Here is a 24,920-nt window from a genome sequence, read left to right as displayed (position 1 = left end):
AATCATTATACATGGTGGGGCTCTTTCCACACACTGATCTTATTAAATAGACAGAACTCACTGTTATCCATGCAGGAGAATTCTTTGCATTCACACTTCCAAATTTTCTCCACTTCTACGCCTTCCCCATGGCACGCTCTACAGTAATAGAACGCCCTAAAAGATGAAGCAGAGAGAATAATATTATATATTGGGGAGCCAATTTAATCAGTGATGGCATTCTAACATGAAAGACAGGCCGGCTGCGGCTGGGCTCGGACCGATTCAAAGATGCAGAATTGAAATGAGTAGCGAGGCAGATAAATGAAAGGTCGTAATCAACTGCTGGGATAATCTTTGCAAGATAACAAAACCTGACCTCTCTTAATTTAAACACGGTAATTGTTTAAAGGATGAGCAGGGCTGTGTTCATTCAAATTTAGTGGCACAATCAGATATTTTCTTCGGGTGGTGTTGGGGGAGGTGTGTGGGGGAGGGGGAATTTGGTAGGATGTTATTTAATTTAACAATTCAAGTGTACATGTTTTCGATCTAATTTTGGGTTAGGGGCTTCTCTTCTGGTCAACGTTCAAATTGCTTGAAAGTCAAACCAATGTGCTTGAATTGGAACTGTTCTGATTGGAATATACAATCAAATCAATGCACACAAAAATAATATAACAATAAATGAATACATAAATGAATAAATAAATAAATATTAAAACAGCTGGAGAAAAAAAAAATACATTAGAAATACAAAAAAAGAAATAGAAAAAGGCAAATACAGATAGCATAAGTTACATTTTGATTTTTGTTTTAATATTTTGAAAACCTGGTACAACACAAACTAGGACGTATTTGTCAACAAACTGTTCTGCAAATAGTCAATATAAAGAATGACGTGAATGTCTCGACGGGGTGTTAGTATCCCCTTCAGGGCTTCAAAACATTCAGCAGAAATTGAAAAGCTGCACTCAAGATTATTTCTCATAAATCTCTCTCCCATTATTTTCAATTGTCACTACAACACAGCTAGCTCATTTCCTGGTTAAACCAAACCAAGGACATGATATTGATGGCTAGCATTGAGCCGTTGCGACACCGTAAACTGCGATTTAAGACGGCCATATCACATTTTGGTCTCCACTCTTTCTCAATCGCGAGCAGCTTTGCGCTCCAACGCCTCCCAACCTTGGCATGTCACTGAAAATGTGACAAGTTTGCCACCGTTTTCCGAGACAATATCTTATATATCAACCCACAACATCGTGTGTAAGATGTTTGTTTTTAAGGCATAGACACCTTAAAGGGACTAAGAAAAGTACTGGTTTGTGGGACTTGGCAGACTAATTTCAAATCGTTTTCATCAGAGTTATTGAGTTTTGAATTGGAATTTTTAATGTTTTTGTCAAAAACACCTTCACCTTTTCGAATTAAATGTACGTATATTAGATTTATGAATGTAGGTTTAAAACGATTGCTTTTAATCTTTTATTGTATTTAATATTATGTTGTTATTTAAAATTTGTCTCTTTTGTTGTTTTTACCTTTTTGCTTCTTGGGCATCAGGGGCAAGGAAGAAACCAACAGTTCCTTGCGTGACGACGATGTGCTGTCCAGGGTTAATAATAATGCTAAATAGAAAAGGAGATAAAATGGGAAGTGAGAAGGTAAAATATGACTTACATATGTATAGATACCGTATAGGAGTATAGGTTATTGTAAACTTAATAATGTTATAGGCTTATACATAATTGTGTCAAGTGCTGATTTCATGAAGATGTGTTGTAATCTTAACTGCTCAGGTTAAACTAAACCCACTGTGGCAATACTGACAAATCAACGTAAGATGAATCTGAGCGTATTGTGAAATTGAGCCCAGATGTCACTAGATCCACTTCAGCTGTTGTATTGAATGCCCCATGATCACGTACCAATGTAGGATCTAAAGCTTTTGCTGCAACTGAGCCAAAATGCTGGAATCGTTTTCCTCAATCTGTTCGTTTAGCCAATTCCCTGAGTTCCTTCAAATCCAAATTAAAAACCCACCTCTATCCTAAGTTACTCTAGAATGTATCATTGTTAATTGCATTGTTTTGTCTGTAAAACATGCAGTTTATCTTTTGTTTGGCATCGCTTTTGTAAAAAGCGATATATAAGTAAGGTTATTATTATTATTATTATTATTATTATTATTATTATTATTATTATTATTATTATTATTATTATTATTATTATTATTATTATTATTATTATTATTATTATTATTATTATTATTATTATTATTAAGTCTCATTTATACCAAGTCAAAAACTTCCCCGTTATCAACCATTTTTCAGTTTAATACACAATCACATGTGTTTATAAAAAGAGTGTCGGAATATAGAGCAGTCATCTATTGATTCATGTAAAAACAAACACTTAGTGAATCAACAAATAGACTGTTACAAAATCCCCATTAAGGTAACATGATGGCTGCCATTTTATAAGTAAATGCTTTTCTTATTGTGAAAAGAAAAAAATATTATGCCTACAATGGGAGACTTTGAGGCGCTAGGTGGCAGCAGACTTACCAAGTAAGTTTCCATTGTTTAGGTAGTTCTGAGCATGCGAACATTATCGAGAACAATAGATTTTACCTGGTAAGTCTGCTGCCACCAAGCGTCCCAAAAGTCCCCTATTATTACAAATCATTGTTGAAAAGTTAAGAACTTGATAAATACCAAATTATTGAATCTTCAAACACAGTTCCATCTTTCAGTCCTTGATGGATACAAAGCACACAGTCAATGTCTGCAACTATATAGGATTTCAGCTTTAAAATAGAGTGCCAATGAATGCATAGATTGCATCAGACACAATCAATCCCAACGCTGCATATTAATGGCATGAAAAAAAACTATCTCTGACTTACTCAATCTCATCAAACTCATTCGTCTGCTGAACGGCAATTAGGAGGAGTTTCAACTTCTGAAAGCATTCCCTGAAGAAGAAGAAAAAGAAAAACAAAATTCACTCTGATTAAATTCGAGTGCATAATTAATGAGTTTGAGTTGGCAAGTGCGCTGAGGGTAAACCGGTTTACACAGGGGAGTTCGCCGCCGATACATAGAATGTAATTGGAGATGCTTCCGAGAGAAAGTAATCCCCCTTTGGGATCAAATCAAAGGTGCACGTAGGCCATGAATGGGAGAAGGTACAGCTCTCTTGTCTTGGTACAATCAAGGGAGTGTGTATACAAAGTGGAAATATTATATCTCAAGTACAAAGAAGCGTCAGAATTGAATGGACTTCCACACTTTTCTCGAACAGCTTTTGGAAAATCTACGCTTGGATATTCTGTTTTGTCAATAACAAAGTGGAAATCTCTGAAATAGTAAAAAAAAGCAACATACTGGAATGGACACATTATTTCAACACTTTTCTCGAACAGCTATTGGAAAATCTACGTTTGGATATTCTGTTTTGTCAAGAACAAAGTGGAAATCTCTGAAACAGTAAAAAGCATCATTCTTGAAAGGACACATTATTTCAACACTTTTCTCGAACGGCTTTCGGGAAATCTATTATGGGACTTTTGTCTTGAATCCAGGAAGTGTGTTTTTCAAAGTGGAAATATCATCTAAACACACATTATTTCCACACTTTTCCTGACTAGCTATTCTTGGCGAATCTTTTCTTTGAAATTGTGTGTCGCATCAATCCAGGTAGTGTGTGGAAATGTACATCAAAAAGTTAAAAAGCAACAAACAAATGGACATATATTTCCACAATCTCCCCCACAGCTGTTCTTGGATAAACTATTCTGTCTTGTCAATCCAGGATAGTGTCTTTACAAAGTGGATATATGATATCTCAAATACACAAAGAAGCATCAGACTTGTTTGGACACATATTTCCACACTTTTCCTGACAAGCTATTCTTTGCAAATCTATTCTTGGAAAATTTGTGTTGTCAATCTAGGAAGTGTATTTTCAAAGTGTGAATATATCCCAAATATCAAGAAGCAAGAAACTTGAGTGAACACAAATTGCCACACTTTTCCCAAACAGATAGGCCTAAAATTAGAAATTACATGCTTGGAAATTATTTTCTTGTCAGTCCAGGTATAGTGGAAATACCTCAAAATATAATGAGAAGCACAAAACTTGAGTGGACAAAAATATCACAAAACTTCCCAAACAAACTATTGTAAATGCTATTCTTGGAATTCGTGAAAAAAATTTGTTTGAATGGAAACATTATAATCTCCACACTTTCCTCGCAAAAATGGGCTTAAAGGCAGTGGACACTATTGGTAATTACTCAAAATAATTATTAGCATAAAACCTTTCTTGGTGACGAGTAATAGGGAGAGGTTGATGGTAGAAAACATTGTGAGAAACGGCTCCCTCTGAAGTGCCATAGTTTTCGAGAAAGAAGTAATTTACCACGAATTCGATTTCGAGACCTCATATTTAGAAATTGAGGTCTCGAAATCAACCATTGAAACGCACACAACTTCGTGTGGCAAGGGTGTTTTTTTCTTTCATTATTATCTCGCAAGTTCGATGACCAATTGAGCTTAAATTTTCACAGGTTTGTTATTATATGCATATGTTGAGATACACTAACTGTGAAGGCTAGTCTTTGACAATTACTAATAGTGTCCACTGTCTTTAAAGAATTGCGATATGATAAAACAAATTGTTCAAACTCATAAACAATATATGCGATAAAGTACAAGTCTCCCTAGATTATGCAAGAATCACCCTTTAGCAATTTTCACTCACTCATTATTTTTGAATGATGACACAGAGAGTGTCCGCCAAACGTTCTGGCAACATTTTAACAAAAAAAACAAGATTTTTTTTCCCCCGAGGCGATTATATATTTAACCGAGGTCTCACTCCACGGTTGTAATAATCATTCCTTGACTGTAATTATTGAACATGATCGTCAATCACGATGACAACAAAATGAAGACTTGGAATATTCAGCTGGTTGGTGTAGTCAGGGACAAGATTTAGAAATCATGCGAGACAGAGGGTGTCCTTGCAAAGGGAAAACTCAAATGTATCACTGTGTTTTTCCCTGTTGTAATGCTTAGCATGTTCTACTCAATTAAACTAAATTCAATTCAATTCAATTCGAGATTTATTATAAAGAATGTCTGATGAATAAAGGTGAAAAAAAGAACTAACAGAAAATTATGATGACAACAAAATGAAGACTTGGAATATTCAGCTGTGGATCTAGTCGAAGGATACTTTAGAAATATTATGCGAGAGAGAGGTGTCCTTGCTAAGTGAAAAACTGCAATGTCTCACTGTGTTTTACCTTGTTGTAATGCTTAGCATGTTCAACTCGCTTAAATTCAATTCAATTCAAAATTTATTATAAAGAATGTGTCTACTGAACAAAGGTAAAAACGAACTACTAGAAAATTATGATGACAACATTTGAAGACTTGGAATATTCAGCTGGTGGGTTTAGTCGAAGGATAGGGCCTACTTAGAAATATTATGCGAGACTGATGAAGTGTCCTTGCTTAGGGAAAAAATGAAATGCATCAATATTTGCTTTCCCTTTTAGTAATGCTTAGCATGTCCAACTCAATTACATTAAATTCAATATGATTTTTTTCATAAAGAATGTCTACTGAACAAAGGTAAAACAGTTAATGACAACAAAATTATGATGAAACAAAAATGAAGATTAAAATATTCAGCTGTGGATCTAGTCGAGGGATACCTAGAAATATTATGCGAAACTGAGGTGTCCTTCATAAGTAAAAACTCCAATGTATCACTGTGCTTTCCCTTTTTTAATGCTTAGCATGTTCAATTAAAGGCACTGCACACCTTTGGTAAATGTCAAAGACCAGTATGCTCACTTGGCGTATTTCAACATTATGCAAATAAAATAACAAATCAGTGGAAATTTGGACTCAATTGGTTAACGAAGTTGCAAGAGAGTAATGAAAGAAAAACACAAATGTTGCACAAATTTGTGTGCTTTCAGATGCCAATAAAAGTCTTCATCAGGCCTGAAGCCTGAACGTACAAATGGCATCTTTTTAAAAAAAACTAGGTTACTTTAGAGGGAGCTATTTTCAGAATGTTGTTTACACTCCATCAAAGAATCTTCGATCAAGTTCTATGCTTCTCCTCATTGAACCCAAGTCTCGACACTCATGGGGTGACAGGTCTTTTTCTTCAGCCGCGCCACGCATCTGGAACTCTCTACCACTTAATATTCGATCTTGTGTCTGTACCGCAAAACTCAAGTCTCTTCTCAAAACTTATCTTATGTCACAGGTTTTCAATGACTAATTTTGTTGTGTCTGTTTTTCTTTGTTTTGTGTTTTGTTTTTGTTTTGTTTTTGGTTTAACTGCGCCTTGAACACCCAGCAGGGTGGATATGTGCGCATTACAAGTCTTATTATTATTATTATTATTATTATTATTATTTATTACTACTATCAACAGCTCTCCATTGCTCATTAAAATTAATTCTTTTTCCTGCTAACAACCATTTTGAGTTATTAATAATAGTGCCAGTGCCTTTAAATTCAATTCAATTCAATTCAATTTGAAATTTATTTCCATTTGCAAAATGTATGTATACAAATATTTATAAAGAATGTCTACTGAACAAAACAACTACTAGAATAACAATGTTGACTCGCTCTGAATCCATGGGTATTGACCTATAGGGGCTCAGGGTGAAAGTCATGAATGTGTCATGTTGTAACGTTGACTCAAATAGAGATTGCTTGAGAAATTAATTCAATGACTCCAAAAAGTGCAAGCATAATATAGGTTAAACAACAACAATTGAGTTAGTAAAAAGCCTAGCAAACTAATCATAAATTAATGTCAGTCTGAGACATCAACAAAGCTATAAGGTTTGCGTTTTCCCCGCCACAAAGTACACTTAAACTCAATCCTCCCCACAGAATTGATAATTATTAGTTTGGACTCAGTAATTCAGAAGGATCGCACTTTAATCAGTCATTCTAAACGAAAGACCATTCCTTCAATTGAGACTTGATTCTCTTTAAAGGCAGTGGACACTATTGGTAATTACTCAAAATAATTATTAGCATAAAACCTTACTTGATAACAAGTAATGGGGAGAGGTTGATAGTATAAAACATTATGAAAAACGTCTCCCTCTGAAGTGACGTAGGTTTTGAGAAAGAAGTGATTTTCCACAAATTTGATTTCGAGACCTCAGATTTAGAACTTGAGGTCTCGAAATCAACCATCTAAACGCACGCAACTTCGTGTGACAAAGGTGTTTTTTGGTTTTATTATTATCTCGCAAGTTCGATGAGCGATTGAGCTCAAATTTTCACAGGTTTGTTATTTTATGCACATGTTGAGATACACCAACTGTAAAGGCTAGTCTTTGACATTACCAATGTGTCCACTGCCTTTAAAGCACTCATTGCTTCGCATTTTGCATTTTCAAATGTCCACGAGCAAAAACTAATAATACCAAACAGAGGTGACAAATGAATGTAGACAAAGTGAGCCTTTTGCTACAATTCGTTTCGTAAACTTACTTGACAACCTCTGGCGCTGATATGCCATCAAACGCTTGCGATAGGCTCTCTGTGTAGATCTCGTTGCCACATCCATGTAGATAGTGTGACATCCAACCTTCTGGACTTTCCTATACCGCAGGAGGAATCAATGGATGTGATTAAAGGCATGCAACTTGGGATATCACCCGTTTTAGAATTGAAGAATAAATTTTGCCCTCCACCAAAGAAAAAGAATTTGGGATATCACCCGATTCACGGTGCCCGATTAGGAATATAAAAATGAGTTTTGCCCTCCACCAAATAATTTTTTTGTGGGATATCACCCGATTACGAATATGCAAATGAGGTTTGACCTTTACCAAAGAAAAATAACTTGGGATATCATTAGCCTTGCTCAAGGCAGTCGCATTATTCTCTCCGAAAAGACGCCGCTGTAAACCCACCCGTAGACCCTGTGCGTGGTGCGTGCGATCACACCGCATGACCCACACGTACACACACTGTCACATCGTACGACTACTGTGCACACAAGCCATCCGCACCCGTACCACTAACCGCATGCGGAGGCCGTCAGGCCGACAGCCTTGTCGGGTCTGTAACTTCCGGGTTTAATGTGTTGTATTGAAAAATTTCCACTTGTGGAAAAAATTGGGGGGGCTCTAGGATATGCTTGTATGCAGCTCATGAATATTAACAATCTTTCGTCTGACCAATTGCAGACGACACAGGATGGGAAGCAAATGAGTTATTCATTTTCACGTCCAATCACGCACTTCCCTTATCACGACCTTTGGACCCTATAAATCATGCTCGTGTGTGATGTAAACATGTCTCGTCTTTCGTGGGCATTATGGTAATGAGCTGACCGTGGGAACGCTTCGCTTATTATAGTAATGAGGTCAACACAGACCCTACAAGGCTGTCGGCCTGACGGCCTCCGCATGCGGATAGTGTACGGGGGCATCGTGTCGTGCGATGTTACGCACAGTGAATACTGGTGGGTTTTTATACAGCGGCGGTCTTTTTTCGGAGTGAATAATTCGACTGCCTTGAGCAAGGCTAGGATATCATCAGAATCACGGCGCCCGAGTACGAATATAAAAATGGGTTTTGCCCTCTACTTAGGAAAAAAACTTGCAGTGTCACCCGATTTCGAATATAAAAATGAGTTTTGCCCTCCACCAAAATAAAGAAGTGCATCTGGTTTTTGGCTCTAAATTTCAAGGTTAAAGCGATTTTTCAATCCCCAAAAAGAGTAAAATTAAATCAAAGATTTCAAGAGGGGGGAGTGCTTCTAAGGGGGTGTGGCGGGGTCTGTGCTCGATACTTTGTGGTGCACTAACTAAATCGGAACAAAATTGTCGATGTGTATGGGTCTTCTTGACTTTATTTTAAAACTTCTTGCACGATGGGGAGCGCATTGTGGGCGTCCATCTTTTCCGCCAGGCAGATGGGACCCAAACCCGAGGCCCAAAAGCCGGCTACAGCAATGGTTACGAAGGGCTTCTCAGCATTCTTCACCGCGGCGATCCAACCAAAGCCGTAGCCGTCCAGAAAACGCCTTAATTCTATACCTTGGCCCAATTTCATAGAACTGCTTAGCACAAACATTTGCTTAGCATGAAGTTACTTCCTTGATACAAACAGGATTACCAACCAACAGCTGAATACCAGTAGCAAGCAATATGTAACAAATGGAAATTTGGTTGGTTATCCTGTTTTTATCAAGGAAGAAACTTCATCCTTAGCAGATTTTTGTGCTTAGCAGCTCTATGAAATTTGGCTCTGGACAGAGATGGAAAAATAGTCTGTCCCATTATTTTGAATTTAGTAATCAGTGGATTGTTTTACGCACATTGAATTAAATGCAAATAATAGCTTAGTATTGTTCCATAAACTGTATAAAACTCATAAATGCTAAAATGCAGAAATCATTAGGATTTTTTTATGAATCCCTGGATTGGAAATTTAAAGCGTAAGTTGTTCTCTTTAAAACAAGAACTGTGACGCAATTAGTGAATTATGACAATTGAAGAATAGGGAGTAGGGTGATGATGATTACATAGTGATATTAGGGTGATGATGAGAACTTAGTGATAAATTGACAAAATTATATAAATATATACATCAAGAAAGAGAGTAAAAATATATATAGCTCATGCATATTCATTATCCATAAGAAGACTGCACATGCGGAGTCTCTCACGGATGCCCATTTTACAACACAGTGGATGCGTGTAATGCAAAAAGTCCGTGCAAAAAATAACAAACAAAAAAACGGTCAGCTATATACGCACATAAAATGCCATGCAGTTGAACCATGCGATATAGAGAGGAAAAAACCGGCACCGGGTTGTATTATGGGCAACCGTAGACCGGAAAAAGGTAAACATTTTTCACTCTTAAAAATCCAGAAGATATTTATTTGGATAAGTATTAATCAGGAAAATTGGTTAATCCTCAGCAAAATCGTATAATAATTATTTCATCACAATATTGAATAAAATCAGTATTAGTTCAACCTTGGGGTGGAGGGGGGGGGGGCTGGGAACGAGGTTGAGAAGAGGGACAGGGGTATTAAAATCAGTATTAGTTAAACCTTAACCAAAGGGGGTTGACGAGTCGGGGCTAGGTTGGAGAACGAGGTTGACACCCGGGTAGGACGATAAAGAGGTTAAAATCAGTTTTAGTTCAACCTTAACCAAAAGGGGTGGGAGGAGGTGGGGCTAGCGGCGGGGGAACGAGGTTGAAAAAAGGGACAGTACACCCGTGTAGGGAGGTTGGGGATTTGAACTTGGTTAGCATTGGTTTTTGTTTGTTTATATGTTAAATAAATGCCCAAGAAAGTTCATATAAGATTTGAACAATATTTTTCTGTTGTAAAGAGTGAAGCACTAAGATTAGTTTGCAATTTCGTTCGGACCACAGACATAAAGAACCTGGGTTCTTTATGCTTGTGGTTTGGCCGTGTCCGAATTGGCAGCTACGACTACATTTTTAAGTTCCTGAGGGCAACAGTTCCGGACACGGCCTAAAACCAACAAACGGGGCCCACTGAGTTACAAGTGAGGCAATTTGGTCTTCGCAGTTCCGACCTGCACACATTTGCAGTGGTGTTTCAAACACGAATTTCACCTTTTTCGTGGTAAATAAAGAAAACTGATTTTTCGAGTAGGCACCTATTATGTTCTAACAGGAATAAGAGTGTACTGAACTTGTATTTAATGGGTGTGGACACTGTTGGGTGTGGACACTGTTTGACCACGCCTATAGCCACGCCCTTGATTAATGGCACCCACTAAAATCAAGGTCAATGCACTTTTATTCTTCTACAAATTTGGGTAAATTAAGGTAAACAAATAATAAGTAAAACAGAGTTTTAGTAAAATTTTCATCAGAAAGATAAATGTAAAACTGAAAGGAGATTACAGTTTTTTTCTTGAATGGGTTTGTTCATATCAGCAGGAATAACTTACAAGGTACATTTCGGCTGGAGTAGATGCATTCTTAACAACCGACTGCGTCTGTAGAGTCAAACACCAACGACAAAATCATAAAATTGAAAGAAATCAAAAGCTGCAAAATCTGCTGGAACTCCTTGGAGAGTTTTCTGTCTCATTAGTGCGTGAGCTGCCAGTTAGGAACTGGCTTATTAAGCTATTTTCTATTACTACATATGCGCATGAATTCAGTTAAAATTAGTTAAGAAAGTGAATATGCTACAGACATAGGGCAAGAACGTTCACCCGCTGGACTTTTTACAACACAGGCCGGTCCGCTGTCTTATAGGGACATTCCCTATTGGCTCGTACACAAACAAGCCTTAGTCTGTCATGTGAGAAATAATATTGTTTAAAACACCTGACCCTACCCATGCAAATATTAATGGGTCCACCCCTGGAATGGTGGATTCTAATCTCTAGACCATCTGGAAGACTGTGGGGTTGCTAACAGTTATTTTATCCCTCATTATGCTTAGATTGAAACAAGAATTACCAGTGGTCAATTAATGGCATGGTTTTATATAACGTTCCAAATGGACTATTGTATACAACAAGTTATAAATGTTCACATGTTAGTTTTATTGTATAAACCTACATTTGGAATGTATCATTATTAAGACATTTGAAGGTTTAAAAAAAAACAAAGGTAGACTTTGCCTTCAAACAAATGATTTAAAGAGAAGGTACACGTTTGGTAGTTACTCAAAACAAATATTAACTTAAAAACTGACTTGGTAGCGACCATTGGAGAGCTGTTGATAGTATAAAACATTGTGGGAAACAACTCCCACTGAAGTAACATAGTTTTTGAGAAAGAGGTAATTTCTCACTAAAATAATAAAAGACTTCTAGCTAGAAGTCTTTTATCTATCTGAAAGCACACAAATGCATCCAACAAGGGTGTTTTCTTTCATCATTTTCTCGCAACTTCGATGACCGATTGAGCTCAAATTTTCACAGGCATGTTATTTTATGCTTATGATGGGATACACCAAATGAGAAGAGTGGTCTTTGACAATTCCCAAACGTGTACCTTCCCTTAAACCAATTTAAACTAGGAATGTGTTTGTTAATAAAATTTGTTTGTTGCAACTCCCTTTCGGGACCCTGGATTCACATAACAACCATAACTTATGTTACAGATGACGGAACCTACATTACAGAAGAAACAAGTCATGATCCAAAGATAATTAATGTGTACGAACTAAAACAAAATCTCCCGGAACGAGAAAAATCGGTGGCTACTGATCAGAGCTTTGAAATTGCCTGTGTCTACCGCCCCCTGGCCCGTTGCTCGTGCGCCAGCCTTGGTAATGATTCATGCGTTCACGGCTAAAGTGTGTGCATGGTGCCCGCTGCCCGACGCAGCAATTACCCCTGCGCCGTAATGTGTCAGAGCAAAATGATGAATCAGTCTTAATTAGAATTGTTCTACCGTGGCCTAGTTTTTTTTTTCTCATAACTTATTCGGTTTATAAATAGGGGTTGTCACTCACTTGAACGAGTCGTTTGTGTTAATTAACTGTAGTGATTTAACACCGTGAAGGCGGGGAAACTTTAAAATGTGAGGGCGCTAGCTGTCCATTGGGCTCCAGGTAGAGTTAGGTTGTAGTCGAACTGGCGGCTACAGCTACGGCTACGGCTGTTGCTAAGGGTATTGCTAAGGTCATCCTATACAATTCAAAACCTGATGCCTCGTTGATCAAGCCGTAGCCATGCTGTAGCTGCAAATTGGTACAGGGTATTTCAATGCCTCCCAAAGGACGTATCCGAATTGGCAGCTATCGGCTATGGCTGTTGCTAAGGTAATTCTATACACTTCAATGCATGATAACTCGGCAATCAAGCCAAAGCCGTAGCCGCCAACTCAGACATGGTAAGTCAATGACCACCTTGACATGAATAAGGTTTGTGTCTTATATGAGAGTGTTAATTTTATCTTCCATTTTTGAGCAAATGTTAGTTGTCTTTTTTTAGTACTGAGGTCCTTGAAAAGCAAAAAAAAAAAAGGTTCGGAAAGTGTAAAAAAGTTGTGTTGGAAACAAAACAGGTTTTCTTTATTAACATGTAGTTGACTGGTTTAATTATTGAAGTTCGGCGACCCATTTCCCCGGGCCGAATTGTACATCTAACTTGAAACCCAACCTACATCTCAAACTATCTTTGCCAATAACCAATATCGACCTCGTACACACTACATTGGCTTCTTCTTCTCACATGATGTCTTATTCATGTGTGATTACTCTAGGACATTTTTGATGAGCGTCTTTTCATCTTTCATGACATTTCTAGGTTTCATACACGGTCTGTAGCCGTTCTGGAACACCGTCTCTCGGTTGGAAGTATTGGTAGGGCAATAAGTCGGTGAGTTTACTCGGGTGTTTACAGAGCGGGGGCTCCCTTGTATAAAGAGCAACCAGGCAGTGGGTTTATAGTACTCCGTACCTCCCCCAGGCCTGGACCATCGAGCATGCCAAATGCGTGGGGGAATATTAACAAGTTTCGTACAGTACACTCTGCATGTTTACTGCAAATATTGCTGTTGGAGCCACCCCATTCTGCACTTGCACCATGTTATTTACTGCGAATAACTTAATGATTTGAGCCACTGAGTCGAAGGCACCAAAACTCTACTTTCATACTCTCTGATAGGCCTACTGTTTTCTCCGACTATTAGATATCAACGCCAAATCGGGTAAATGGGATATAAGAACTTAATGAATTGAGCCACTGAGTCGAAGGCACCAAAACTCTACTTTCATACTCTCTGATAGGCCTACTGTTTTCTCCGACTATTAGATATCAACGCCAAATCGGGTAAATGGGATGTAAGAACTATCCTATAGGGTACTGCCTGACCAACAAGATACACATTTAGGCCTATAAGACTATAATAAAAAAAAACCATACTTTTCACTTATTGGATCTACCTTAAAGGCAGTGGACACTATTGGTTATTACTCAAAATAATTATTAGCATAAAACCTTTCTTGATACAAGTAATGGGGAGAGAGAGGTTGATAGAATAAAACATTGTGAGAAACGGCTCCCTCTGAAGTAACGTAGTTTTCGAGAAAGAAGTAATTTTCCACGAATTTGATTTCGAGACCTCAGATTTAGAATTTGAGGTCTCGAAATCAATCATCTGAAGAAAGCACACAACTTCGTTGGACAAGGGTGTTTTTTCTTTCTCGCAACTTCGACGACTGATTGAGCTCAAATTTTGAAAGATTTGTTATTTTATGCATATGTTGAGATACAGCCATTCTCAATGCCGAGAGGTATTCCAAAAAGATACACATATATAGAATATAATAAAAGTAAATACTTTTCACTTATTGGATCTGCCTTTTTTTTTATACAGATGGACAAACGGACAAACATACATGGGGCACCGACAATACCCCACCAAATAAAGAAACAAAACAAACAAACAAACAAACAAACAAACAAACAAACAAACAAACAAACAAACAAACAAACAAACAAACAAACAAACAAACAAACAAACAAACAAACAAACAAACAAACAAACAAACAAACAAACAAACAAACAAACAAACAAACAAACAAACAAAAAACCCAACAAACAAACAAACAAACAAACAAACAAACAAACAAACAAACAAACAAACAAACAAACACACCAACACCCTTACAAATCAACAAACAAATAGACACCACAAACAAACAGATTTTTAACATAAAACGTTCGTAAAAATGTAACAAAAATGAAATAAAAAGCCCACAATATGGGCTGTGATATCCTTCACACACATCGACACTATGTCAACAGTCTACGCGTAAACCATCTATGCTGTTGATATTCCTAGATATTTAAATATTCTAATTTGATTGTATCTCTTAAAATATATAATCAGATAAAACACCCAGTGTCCCGACACAAATTCAATATAGCTGGTCGATGAACTATAAAGAATAGCAATAAGTTACAGAGATCTACCGCAGTATATCTTAGCATATTATGGTGGGGTCTTGGTGAGAGAGAATTAACGGATTAAATGGATTATGCCGCGACGCTTTTTTTCTTTTCTTTTTTCTTTTTCTTCTTCTTTTTCACTAACAGGGTATGTTCAGATGGCAGGGGTTTTATGATAATTTTTGGACTTGAGATTTTTCACAAGACAACTTCATGATGAAACACAAGTCATTTTTTGATGGAATTTAGGGTCATGTCACATCATGTAATTTACATGCAATCAGTTCCAGGCAATCTCCAAGATGAAGATAATTAACAGCTCAAGTTTTACGTAATTTTCTTGTAGATATTCAAAAAAATGTATGTTGTGATACAGCAGTGCTCCTTTTGCTTTGTGTGACATTTTGGCCTGACTAGCTCATACATTTTACATTACTTCTGTTCAATATCTGTTCATATTAGTGTCTGGTAATAATAGTGCAAAACACATATCAAAATGATAATGTGGTAGAAATTTGGGAGAAAATTTAACTTCAAATGAGGCAATACCGTTTTACCATAAGGGAAATCTGATAATAAAAAAAAATGTACAACCAATTTTACTCATTCTTTTTTTTGAAAATATTTGTATAAATTCATGCAGAAGAAATAATCTACAAAATAAACCACTTCACTTAAAGTGTGTATTAGATAGCAAGATGAAGCTTTCTATTTGTGACAATATGAAACAAGTTGGTGTATAAATGAAATAAATATATATATTTCTGTAAAAATGTGACGCTTAAGGAAATAACTTGAAAGAGTGTGCAGCATGATAACTAGATTTAAGTATTACTGATATTCTAACTGGAATAATGTGCATATTAATCAGATGATTTGAATATTCAGTAAAAATTGAGATGCTTGTGAAGAAATGGTTATAAATAGTCAAACAAAATGACAACAAGAAACCTATCAAAACCCAAAAGGCCACCACCGAGATCTCAAGAAAAGCAAAAGCCCGCAAAAATGTTTTGATATTTTGTGAGTCAAACATCTTACCAAATCCTTTCCTTTTCAAGAAAAGCCAGCACCATAATTTGAGCAGAAGGAGGTATTCAAAACTACAACAAGGAAAGTGCTCCTCATAAGAAGCATTTGTGAACAGCCACAATCAGGGATATCTGTTGTTCATGTCCATTTCATGAACAACTGTTTGAAAACCACTCCGGGTTATGTCACGATTTCTGGCCTTGTTGTGGAGCCCAAGGCAAATCCGATTTCTTTAGGAAAAGGAATATTGGTGCTATCCCATACAGTGTGTATCTGTTGACGTAATTTGGAATGAATATACCTTTGTAGTAGTTATCACAATGCCATTTATATATCAATATAACAATCTCTGTGCCAATGATGAGTGCAAACAGATTTAGTTTGTCAAATACAATATCTGCAAAGAGTTACTCAAGTTTGTTACGTTGTTCATTTGGTGTATTTGTATACAAAGATACCCTTGATTGTGGCTGTGTGCATTTACAATTCGAATCTCCAGTTCCCTGTTACTTGATCTGAGCAAGTTGGGATGGGTGAATTAAGATGTCCACTGCATCTTAACACGAGGGAGGACTTTGTCTGCCCCGTTGCATGGATTTAAAATAGGTTAATCGCATCATTATTCCCGGATGGTTTTTTTTTTTACCGGGGCCTCTTTTTACAACCTCTAAATCTTGCTCCTCGATCCCAAAATCTGTTTGACATGAATAATGAAACTGTGCACTGTTGTGAAAAAGAGGAAATGGGGTCGAGGTGTTGATGTGGAGTGTTTAACTGATGGAATAGCATTACGACTGTAATGAGTGGCATGTTTAACTGATGGAAGAGCGTTGCGACTGCATTAAGGAAACATATGAGTATGGAAAAGGAACACTTGTTAAAAGACCAAATAGTACCAGAAATCAATCAAAATGGCAAGAGTTACAGTTTTATCCAGAAGAAAAAGCAGAGTTCCTTAAACAATGAAGGCACACATGTAGCACTCGGAACACGAAGTGCAGTTCCCGAAATGCTCTAAAACTGTGATGTGAGTCTTAAACAAAAGTAGGACTTGGAAAAATCTAGGTACAGCACCCACATTGCATAACCAGCACAAAAAAAACCTAACCAAAATGCCTGAATAAAAGGAGGGAAACATCACTCAGCTAACGTCACTTTGGCATCGCATAGTTTTATTTTAAAAATCTTGTGACTATTTTGAACAAAAAAGTGTTCACTTGGCGTGTTCAACCGTTGTTTGGTTTAAAACCAAAACTAAGTAGTTTTTGAAAACAAAAGGTAAGGTGCAACAATATGTGGGTATTACTTATGCCTACAAGTACAACATCCATGTCACAGGGATGGCAGGCGGGCTTCATATGCCCTGAACTTCACCACAGGGTGAAGAGTATTTGTTGCCTTTGCCCAGCTTTTTTTCTTTTTACAGTGTTACGTGCCTGAGTTTTCCCCACTGTTTTGGGAGGGCAGTTGTACCCCTTCCCCCCCCCCCCCCAACGCGGGTCGTTTGCTATGAAAAACACTTAATGACTTGCATATATGTACAAGTTGATAAAGTGTGGATTTATTTCCCCCAAATGTTTAACTTTGTACTCTGTACCTTTATAGATTTTTAAAAACTCTCAACTTGCAGCTGTGGGCTGTCCATCAACAACAACAAAAAAGAGGGGAAAAAAGGGAAAGGAAAATAAAATGGAGAAAGAACTCGTTTATAAATTCTTTACACAGAGCACATCCTTGTTGATCGCGGGTGAAAGTCATACGTGTCTTTACGAGTCTATGTGAAAGCCAGAGATGTACTTTCTCTAATTGAAAATACAGCCCGGGGTATAGGCCTGCAGTATTGAATGATTTACAACCTGTCTTAGAAGAAGCAGCATCATAACAATTATTTCAAGTTTTCTAAAATTAAATACTCGAAAAGAGTCACCATTGTTTTACCTAACACTGATTGCGTAAACACGTTTTAATTTTATTCCAAGCGTATACACAGGGTTTCCGCAAATTACTCTTGATCTTTGTTAAAACTAATGATCTTAATTTTTTCAGTTTTATGTGGAATGGATCATGTTAATCATCAGTGACGTAGGATGATGATAGATACATGATTTTTTAAACAAGCTTACTGTTGTGAAAATTTGGGGGACTGCAATATACCCCCACCCAAGTGCTTTGCCTCAGGATGAAAACACCCAAAATAATGCCGATGATCTACTCAATCTATTCGATGTGGTTCTTCTTCATTTGCATGTGTAATTTTTTTTCATGTTTTAAAGTTCGACTATTTCAAACGTTGACCTAAATATTATGCCATTGAGGCTGTCCCAATTAAAAGTTCAAAGATAAATATCAATATAATCATTTATTGCCAAAGCCCGGATTTTATTACACTCCCCCCCCCCCAAAAAAAAAAAAGTAATCGAAAAATATATTTAATTTTCTTTTAAAATATCCCACTGATAGCTGAAACTCAACAGCCAACCAAATTTCCACAACATTGCTCACGGGCAGGGGTTTATGTGTTAAAAATATGGGGGAAAAAAAATGTAATTTTGATATTTGAATTGTGTAATAATAAACATGGTTTGATCACCATGGATGTCTGAAATGAGTCACCGGAGAATAATTATGAACTTGAAAAAAAAAAAAAAAAAAGGGTTCGCTCTTACCTTACGTGGCAAACGCTTTGATTTAAAAAATCGACCGATCTGAAGTTATAGACATGACGTAGAAAACAAGATCAGCATGCATCAGAGGATAGTTGGTAAAGATAAACTATACGAGACGTGATACTGGAGAAACAGGTTAATTAAAGGAGCACGTTGCCTTGGATCGGTCGAGTTGGTCTTTGAAAAGCTTTTGAAACCGTTTGTTAAGGAATACAATGGTTAGATAGATAATTAAACAGAAGAATATAATGATCCACACAAACACGCCTCAAAATTGCACGTTTTTTCTTAACGTCATGAAGAAACACGGTCGGCCATTTTGTGGAGTCAAAATTTGGACTCCATAAAACGGTTTTCCTTGACGTCATGAAGAAACACGGTCGGCCATTTTGTGGAGTCAAAATTTGGACTCCGTGTTAGTTTGCGGCGCAAAAGGAAAACCTTTGAATTTCAAGTGATACAATGTGTGGATCATTATATTCTACTTTCAAAATATCTTTCTAACCATATGCATTTCATAACAAACGGTTTCAAAAGCTTTTCAGAGACCAACTCGACCGATCCAACGCAACGTGTTCCTTTAAGTAACCCAAACCCCTGATTCCTCTGAGTGTCCTCACTCAGAACACGACGAATTACACTTATCCCCAAAGCAGTGTTTCGAGAGTCAGTTTCAGAGAAGAGAGAGAAAGTCTTACCCAACACGGGACAAATGTTTGTTCAGCCTACTGATCGGCCCTTCGCTTGGAAAAGGGTTACCAGATACTGACAGGTTTAGAATGCAGTCTGTGTTTGGATTAATCTCAAATCGTTTCTTGGATTTATGAGATTTGTTTAAAAGCCAGTCATTTCCCCCATGTTATAATGGAACAACCCGTGCCACGAAATGACCAGACAATGGATCCGTCTAAAGATTGCATCCCCTAAGAGAATTTCCATAGAAACATGCACACACTGCCGAATACACACATTTAATGTAAAATCACAATTAAAGGCAAATTATAACAGTTGTTAGAGCACTGACTAGACCCACAAACCGATAAAGAAGTCACAAAATGAATTGTATATAACGAAGAAAGATTGTGCAGAAATTGAGTAGAGCAAAGATGAATTCAAAAGCTTGAAAATCTAAATGGGAGAGAAGACTGAGTTTATAACCCGTAATAAAACATGAAACGCTCTGAAATGTTTTCTGTAAAATATTCGAAGAGTCAATCATGGCGTCCCAATGGGATACTTTGGAATGCTAGGTGGCAGCAGACTTACCAAGTAAATGTCCATTGTTTACGTGGGTCTGAGCATGTGCACTTTTCTGAGAGCAATGGATTCACCAGCTAAATTTGCTGCCACCAAGCGTCACGGGTCGAAATCGGGTCAATACTGAACCGGAAGCATTTAGAGTGCACTTTATTGGAACAAGGCATATTTCAGGTAAACGTCGGGAATATTCCTTCCATTTCATGTTTTATTTGAGCCAAATTTTCAATCTATGAACTATAATTGCAGCACCTTGAAAACCAAACCAGGCTCTATAGAAAAAATAGAATGTGCATAAATTAATAATGCTGATTTGCATATACTCAATACCTCATCCTCCGGGCCATGTTCGTTTGGGCCATCTTTCTTTTTAATCTGAAGTAGAAAAATGTCAAATTTTCATAACCGATTTCTTTACTTCCAAGAGGCCGGTGTATTATTATAACATTTCTTTTGCATTGTTTCAAACACAACCATCCAGCTGAATCGCAAGTAATGCTTCTGTACTTTCCAAAGAAAACATTGATTCCGTGTTTACTAATTTTACCTTATTCTCAACGCCACTGACACCAATGATTCCATCGACTTTAATGTGACTGAGCAAGTTTTATGTTCAAGTCATCCCTTGGGGGAATTTATGTTTGAATTGTTGTCAAATTGAGACTTGAATTTAGAACAATGATTTTAGGACACAACTTCATCCCCTATCAGGTTGGTTTGAGGGTTGTAAAACCATTTTATGTCAGATGCATGTTTAGAATGATGCTCAGGCTGCTTTAAAGATAAGTCTACTAGTTCCAACATTGCGAATTTGTATTTGCTTTATTTATTTTCTGATATTACGTTCACTTTGATTTATCAAGCGTTTGGGATATTAATGGGTTTTTTTTCGATAGCACATTATCCTAAAACTTGGTGCTCTTTGCACAGACTACTACTCCAAATATTCAAACACTCGGTTGATAAACAAGCATAACGAGTTCCTCTTCTTAGCAATCAATTGACTGGAACAATACACATCACTGGATACTTAAGCATGTTTTACTTAGCTGGAGTTATGTGCTTATTGCTTATTAGCTGTGATAAAGCTAATTGCACTTACCTCTGAGCTTGAACGCATTGCAAATAGATTGGCCATCATCGTTGAGAACCCAGGGGCAAGACACGTCTGGGCCATGAAGCCAAGTTTCAATGCAGCGATGCAAATAACGTCGTCCCCGTAGGTCTGGTTCCAGCTTGGGATGTTCAGCAGATGTGTCTTGGGTAGGAGGAGGAGCAAAGAGGTTGAATAAAGACACATCAGATTGAAATTTAAAATACACGTGTGCCAAAGCTTAGAATGGTAAAACTGGAAACATTCGTCAAGACAATTGAAGTTTCTGAACCAGTTTTCCCCTTTCAATAGTGGCTATCCTGAGAGAGGCTGAAATGGGCTTGCATCGAAACCAGTCCTCGGAAGTCCACGTATGTTTTTGCTCAACGTTCGCCGCCCCCCCCCCCCCCCCCCCCCCCCAATGTGAAATTGTGTGTTTAAGCCAATGCCTTTTAGGAAACTTTTAATATGAAATGCAAATGTACTGTCAGGTCTGGCAGGGTTCGACCACTATAGAAACAACTCTAAATTGAAGGACTTTCAAGGCCCAGAAAACCCATTTGCAAGGATCGAAATCCAGCAAATGTTGATCCTCTACTGGAGACTTGTATATAAGTCAATACATGTAGGTGTTGAATTTTTTGACCTGTGCCAATTATAAAAGCTTGGTTGATCACCATTTCAGATTTGATTGGAAACTATGTTTTGCACACCTCTGCCTGCGTGAAAAAACCCTTGCTGCTGCTTGTGTTTTTAAAAACTCTTCTGATTGAAAAGTTTTAATTTCAGCGAGTTTTTCTTCGATTTGTTTGCCCTTTTTATCATAACCTGAAAGCACTCTATCAAAATGCAACTTATCATCGTCTAAACAACACGAAAATAATGTGATAGCAACTCTGGTGATTTTGAGACCTTGGAACACAAGATGGCAGCAGACTTACAAGGTAAATATCCATTGTTCACGTAGTTCTGTGATCACGCACATGTACCAAGAACAATAGCTTTACTTTATTTATTTTATTTTAATTTTTTTTTATATACACAATGACTCTTTGTAATAAGTTGATTTACCTAGTAAGTCTGCTACCACATAGCGTACCAAAAGTCCCACATTCTTAAATGATTTTTCTGTGAATAATTACCCGATGATGGTGGAAGTTTAACATTGGAGACTCACCTTACTATGGTCTTGGATTAATTGAACAATCACTCTCATCTCTGGGTTGAAATTCTTGATGGAGATAACACGCATGATTTGGCCCGAATCTTCACTGTCCGGTTGAGGGCAGTATTTATTGCAAAGAATGAGGCAGGCATCCGATTCATTTAACTGTAAAACACAAGAATATTAAAGTAAAAATGTCAAACAATTTGTTCTATTTAAAGCCATTGGACCCTTTCAGTACAGAAAAAAAAAAAAAGTACACAGATTTACAAATAATTTACAGGGTTTACAGAAGGTAATGGTGAAAGACTTCTCTTGAAATATTAGTCCATGAAATGCTTTACTTTTTGAGAAAACGGTAAAACAATATAAATTCTCGTTAACGAGAATTACGGATTTGTTATATAAACACATGTCATGACACGGCGAAACGCGCGAAAACAGGAGTGGGTTTTCCCGTTATTTTCTCCCGACTCTGATGTCCGATTGAGCCTAAATTTCCACAGGATTGTTATTTTATAAGTAAGTTGTGATACACGAAGTGTGGGACTTGGACAATACTGTTTACCGAAAGGGTCCAATGGCTTTAAGGACAGAGTGAGACGGTTTTCAGAAAACCAGTGGATGAGTTAAATGTCTATTCATTGACATCAGTGTTGTTCCAAGTCAGTACATTTCCATTGTTCATCATCGGTTTACCCCCTTTCACACCAGAGCAATTTAGCAAGGGTCCCTTGCTAAATTGTAGCAGGGTTGTAAAATTTTACAAAATGTACCTCATGTGAAAGGAAAGCAATTGGTCTTATACTGTCCAGGCTCTTTTGCAAAATCCTGTCATACAACATAGCTACATTTCACAACCATGCTAAAATTAAGCAAGGGTTCCCTGTTAAATTGTTGTAGTGTGAAAAGCACTTATAATGATGGCGGATGTACATGTGTGACGTCAATGCATTAGGTCCATCAGAATGACTGAACTGAACCTGGGCCCAATTTCATAGAGCTGCTAAGCACAAAACTTTGCTTAGCATGAAATGTTTCAGCTTGATAAAAACAGCACTACTAACCAAATTTCTGAAGTTTTTGAGAAAGAAGTAAATTTGATTTCGAGACCTCAGATTTAGAATTTGAGGTCTCGAAATCAAGCATCTGAAAGCACACAACTATGGTGACAAGGGTGTTTTTTCTTTCATTATTATCTCGCAACTTCGACGACCGATTGAGCTAAAATTTTCACAGGTTTGTTCATTTATGCATATGTTGAGATACACCAAGTGAAAAGACTGGTCTTTGACAATTACCAATAGTGTCCAGTGTCTTTAACATAATGTGCATTGTGACATTTTTGACGAATTGAAGACACTTTACTTTACCTTGACTCGCTGTAAATCTGCTGGGTTGAAGACAGATCCCTGGAAATACCTGAGCTTGGTGAAATGACGTCTGAATAAAGCCTGTAATTCCAGGTCTGGGTCGGCCCTGAGGAGGAAAAACAGATAGAGACAAACCAGGTCAGGAATTAAAGTGTCACGTTGATTGATGGAAATTTGAGTTTTTATTTTTATTTTTTTACAATAATAACAATTCATATAAAGCGCATTTCACAATAACCGTATCAATGCGCTTAACATTAGTGCCCTGGTCATAGGGCCAATAACATCCCTTTTTTAATGTTTCTCAGCTCCCTTGGGAGTATACAACCTGGGCAACAGTTAATAGCGCTCCAAATGCTTTTTCATTCACAATATCAACCTATACCCTCACAAGTACTCATTTATACCCCTGGGTGAAGAGAAGCAATTATAGTAAAGTATCTTGCTCAAGGACACAAGTGTCACGACCGGGATTCAAACCCATACATTAACCCTTAAAATCACAAGACACATTTGGTAATTACTCACAATAGATATTATAATAAAAGCTGACTTGGTAAAATTGGTAGAAACTGTTGTGAGAAACGGCTCCCTCTGAAGTAACTAAGTTTTTTTTTTTTTTAAAGAGGTAGTTTCTCACTAAAACATTTGAATCTGAGAAATACTTCAGGCTTTTTCTATTGTCCAAATCAATCAATGCAGTCACGTATTCGACAAAAACACAAGTTATAACAATGAAACAATCAACGAACAATTTTAGTGTTCATGATCTTTAAAACAGGTGTTAACATTGTATTGGTTTTGTATTTAATGCCAACATCGCAACGCTATTCTGTAGTTTCAGATGATTATTTCGGGCCCTTGCGACGTGAAATTTTAAGTAAATTACATCCTCCTTTAAAGTTATCTGTAAAGGTTTGTTATTTTATGCATATGTTGAGATACATCAAGTGAGAAGACTGGTCTTTGACAATTACTAATAGTGTTCCTTGTCTTTAAGGAAAGGAAGAGAAGAATAAAATGTTATTGACTGAGAAAAAATCCCCACTATAATTTCATTAAAGCGTTAACCTGGTTGTCTTAGATGCATTGGGCGAAGAAATTACCAAACACTATATAAAAGACTGCATGTAACAACAAACAGTTATGTTAAGGAGAAAAAAGAAAAGAAAAGAAACCTCCTTTCTCCCAGGAAGAGAAAGAACAGAGCAAAAGCCAGCGAGTTGGAGAAAAACAGCAGCCAAAAACAGACAAAAAGATCTGTAATAAGATTAGGGGCTAGAAGCGTGCACAGTGAATGAGACTAGGGCATTATAGAGAAGCAGAAATGGAAGGCCTTGAGATTGGCTAATATGGTTAATTCTGCCGGGGATGCTC

General features: G+C 37.2%; 1 protein-coding gene across 3 annotated transcripts in view; it reads right to left on the bottom strand.

Annotated features, from left to right (window-relative positions):
• The window catches only part of LOC139940135 (calcium-activated potassium channel subunit alpha-1-like), a 110,612-nt gene that overhangs the window by 15,131 nt on the left and 70,561 nt on the right, over nucleotides 1-24,920 (bottom strand). Inside the window, exons 9-17 of one of the 3 annotated variants that reach the window (XM_071936388.1) lie at nucleotides 23,544-23,649; nucleotides 22,183-22,335; nucleotides 21,015-21,170; nucleotides 20,243-20,287; nucleotides 10,991-11,038; nucleotides 7,533-7,642; nucleotides 2,894-2,962; nucleotides 1,527-1,613; nucleotides 62-156 (exon numbers count right to left, since the gene is read on the bottom strand). In XM_071936388.1, the coding sequence (XP_071792489.1) occupies nucleotides 62-156; nucleotides 1,527-1,613; nucleotides 2,894-2,962; nucleotides 7,533-7,642; nucleotides 10,991-11,038; nucleotides 20,243-20,287; nucleotides 21,015-21,170; nucleotides 22,183-22,335; nucleotides 23,544-23,649 (869 nt within the window). Of the gene's footprint in view, nucleotides 1-61; nucleotides 157-1,526; nucleotides 1,614-2,893; nucleotides 2,963-7,532; nucleotides 7,643-10,990; nucleotides 11,039-18,655; nucleotides 18,695-20,242; nucleotides 20,288-21,014; nucleotides 21,171-22,182; nucleotides 22,336-23,543; nucleotides 23,650-24,920 lie in introns of all 3 variants that reach the window. The other 2 variants (XM_071936389.1, XM_071936390.1) reach the window with 2 other exon arrangements.

Source organism: Asterias amurensis, chromosome 7, assembly GCF_032118995.1.
Source record: "Asterias amurensis chromosome 7, ASM3211899v1".
NCBI lineage: Eukaryota > Metazoa > Echinodermata > Asteroidea > Forcipulatida > Asteriidae > Asterias > Asterias amurensis.
This window is presented reverse-complemented; position numbering and strand designations above follow the sequence as displayed.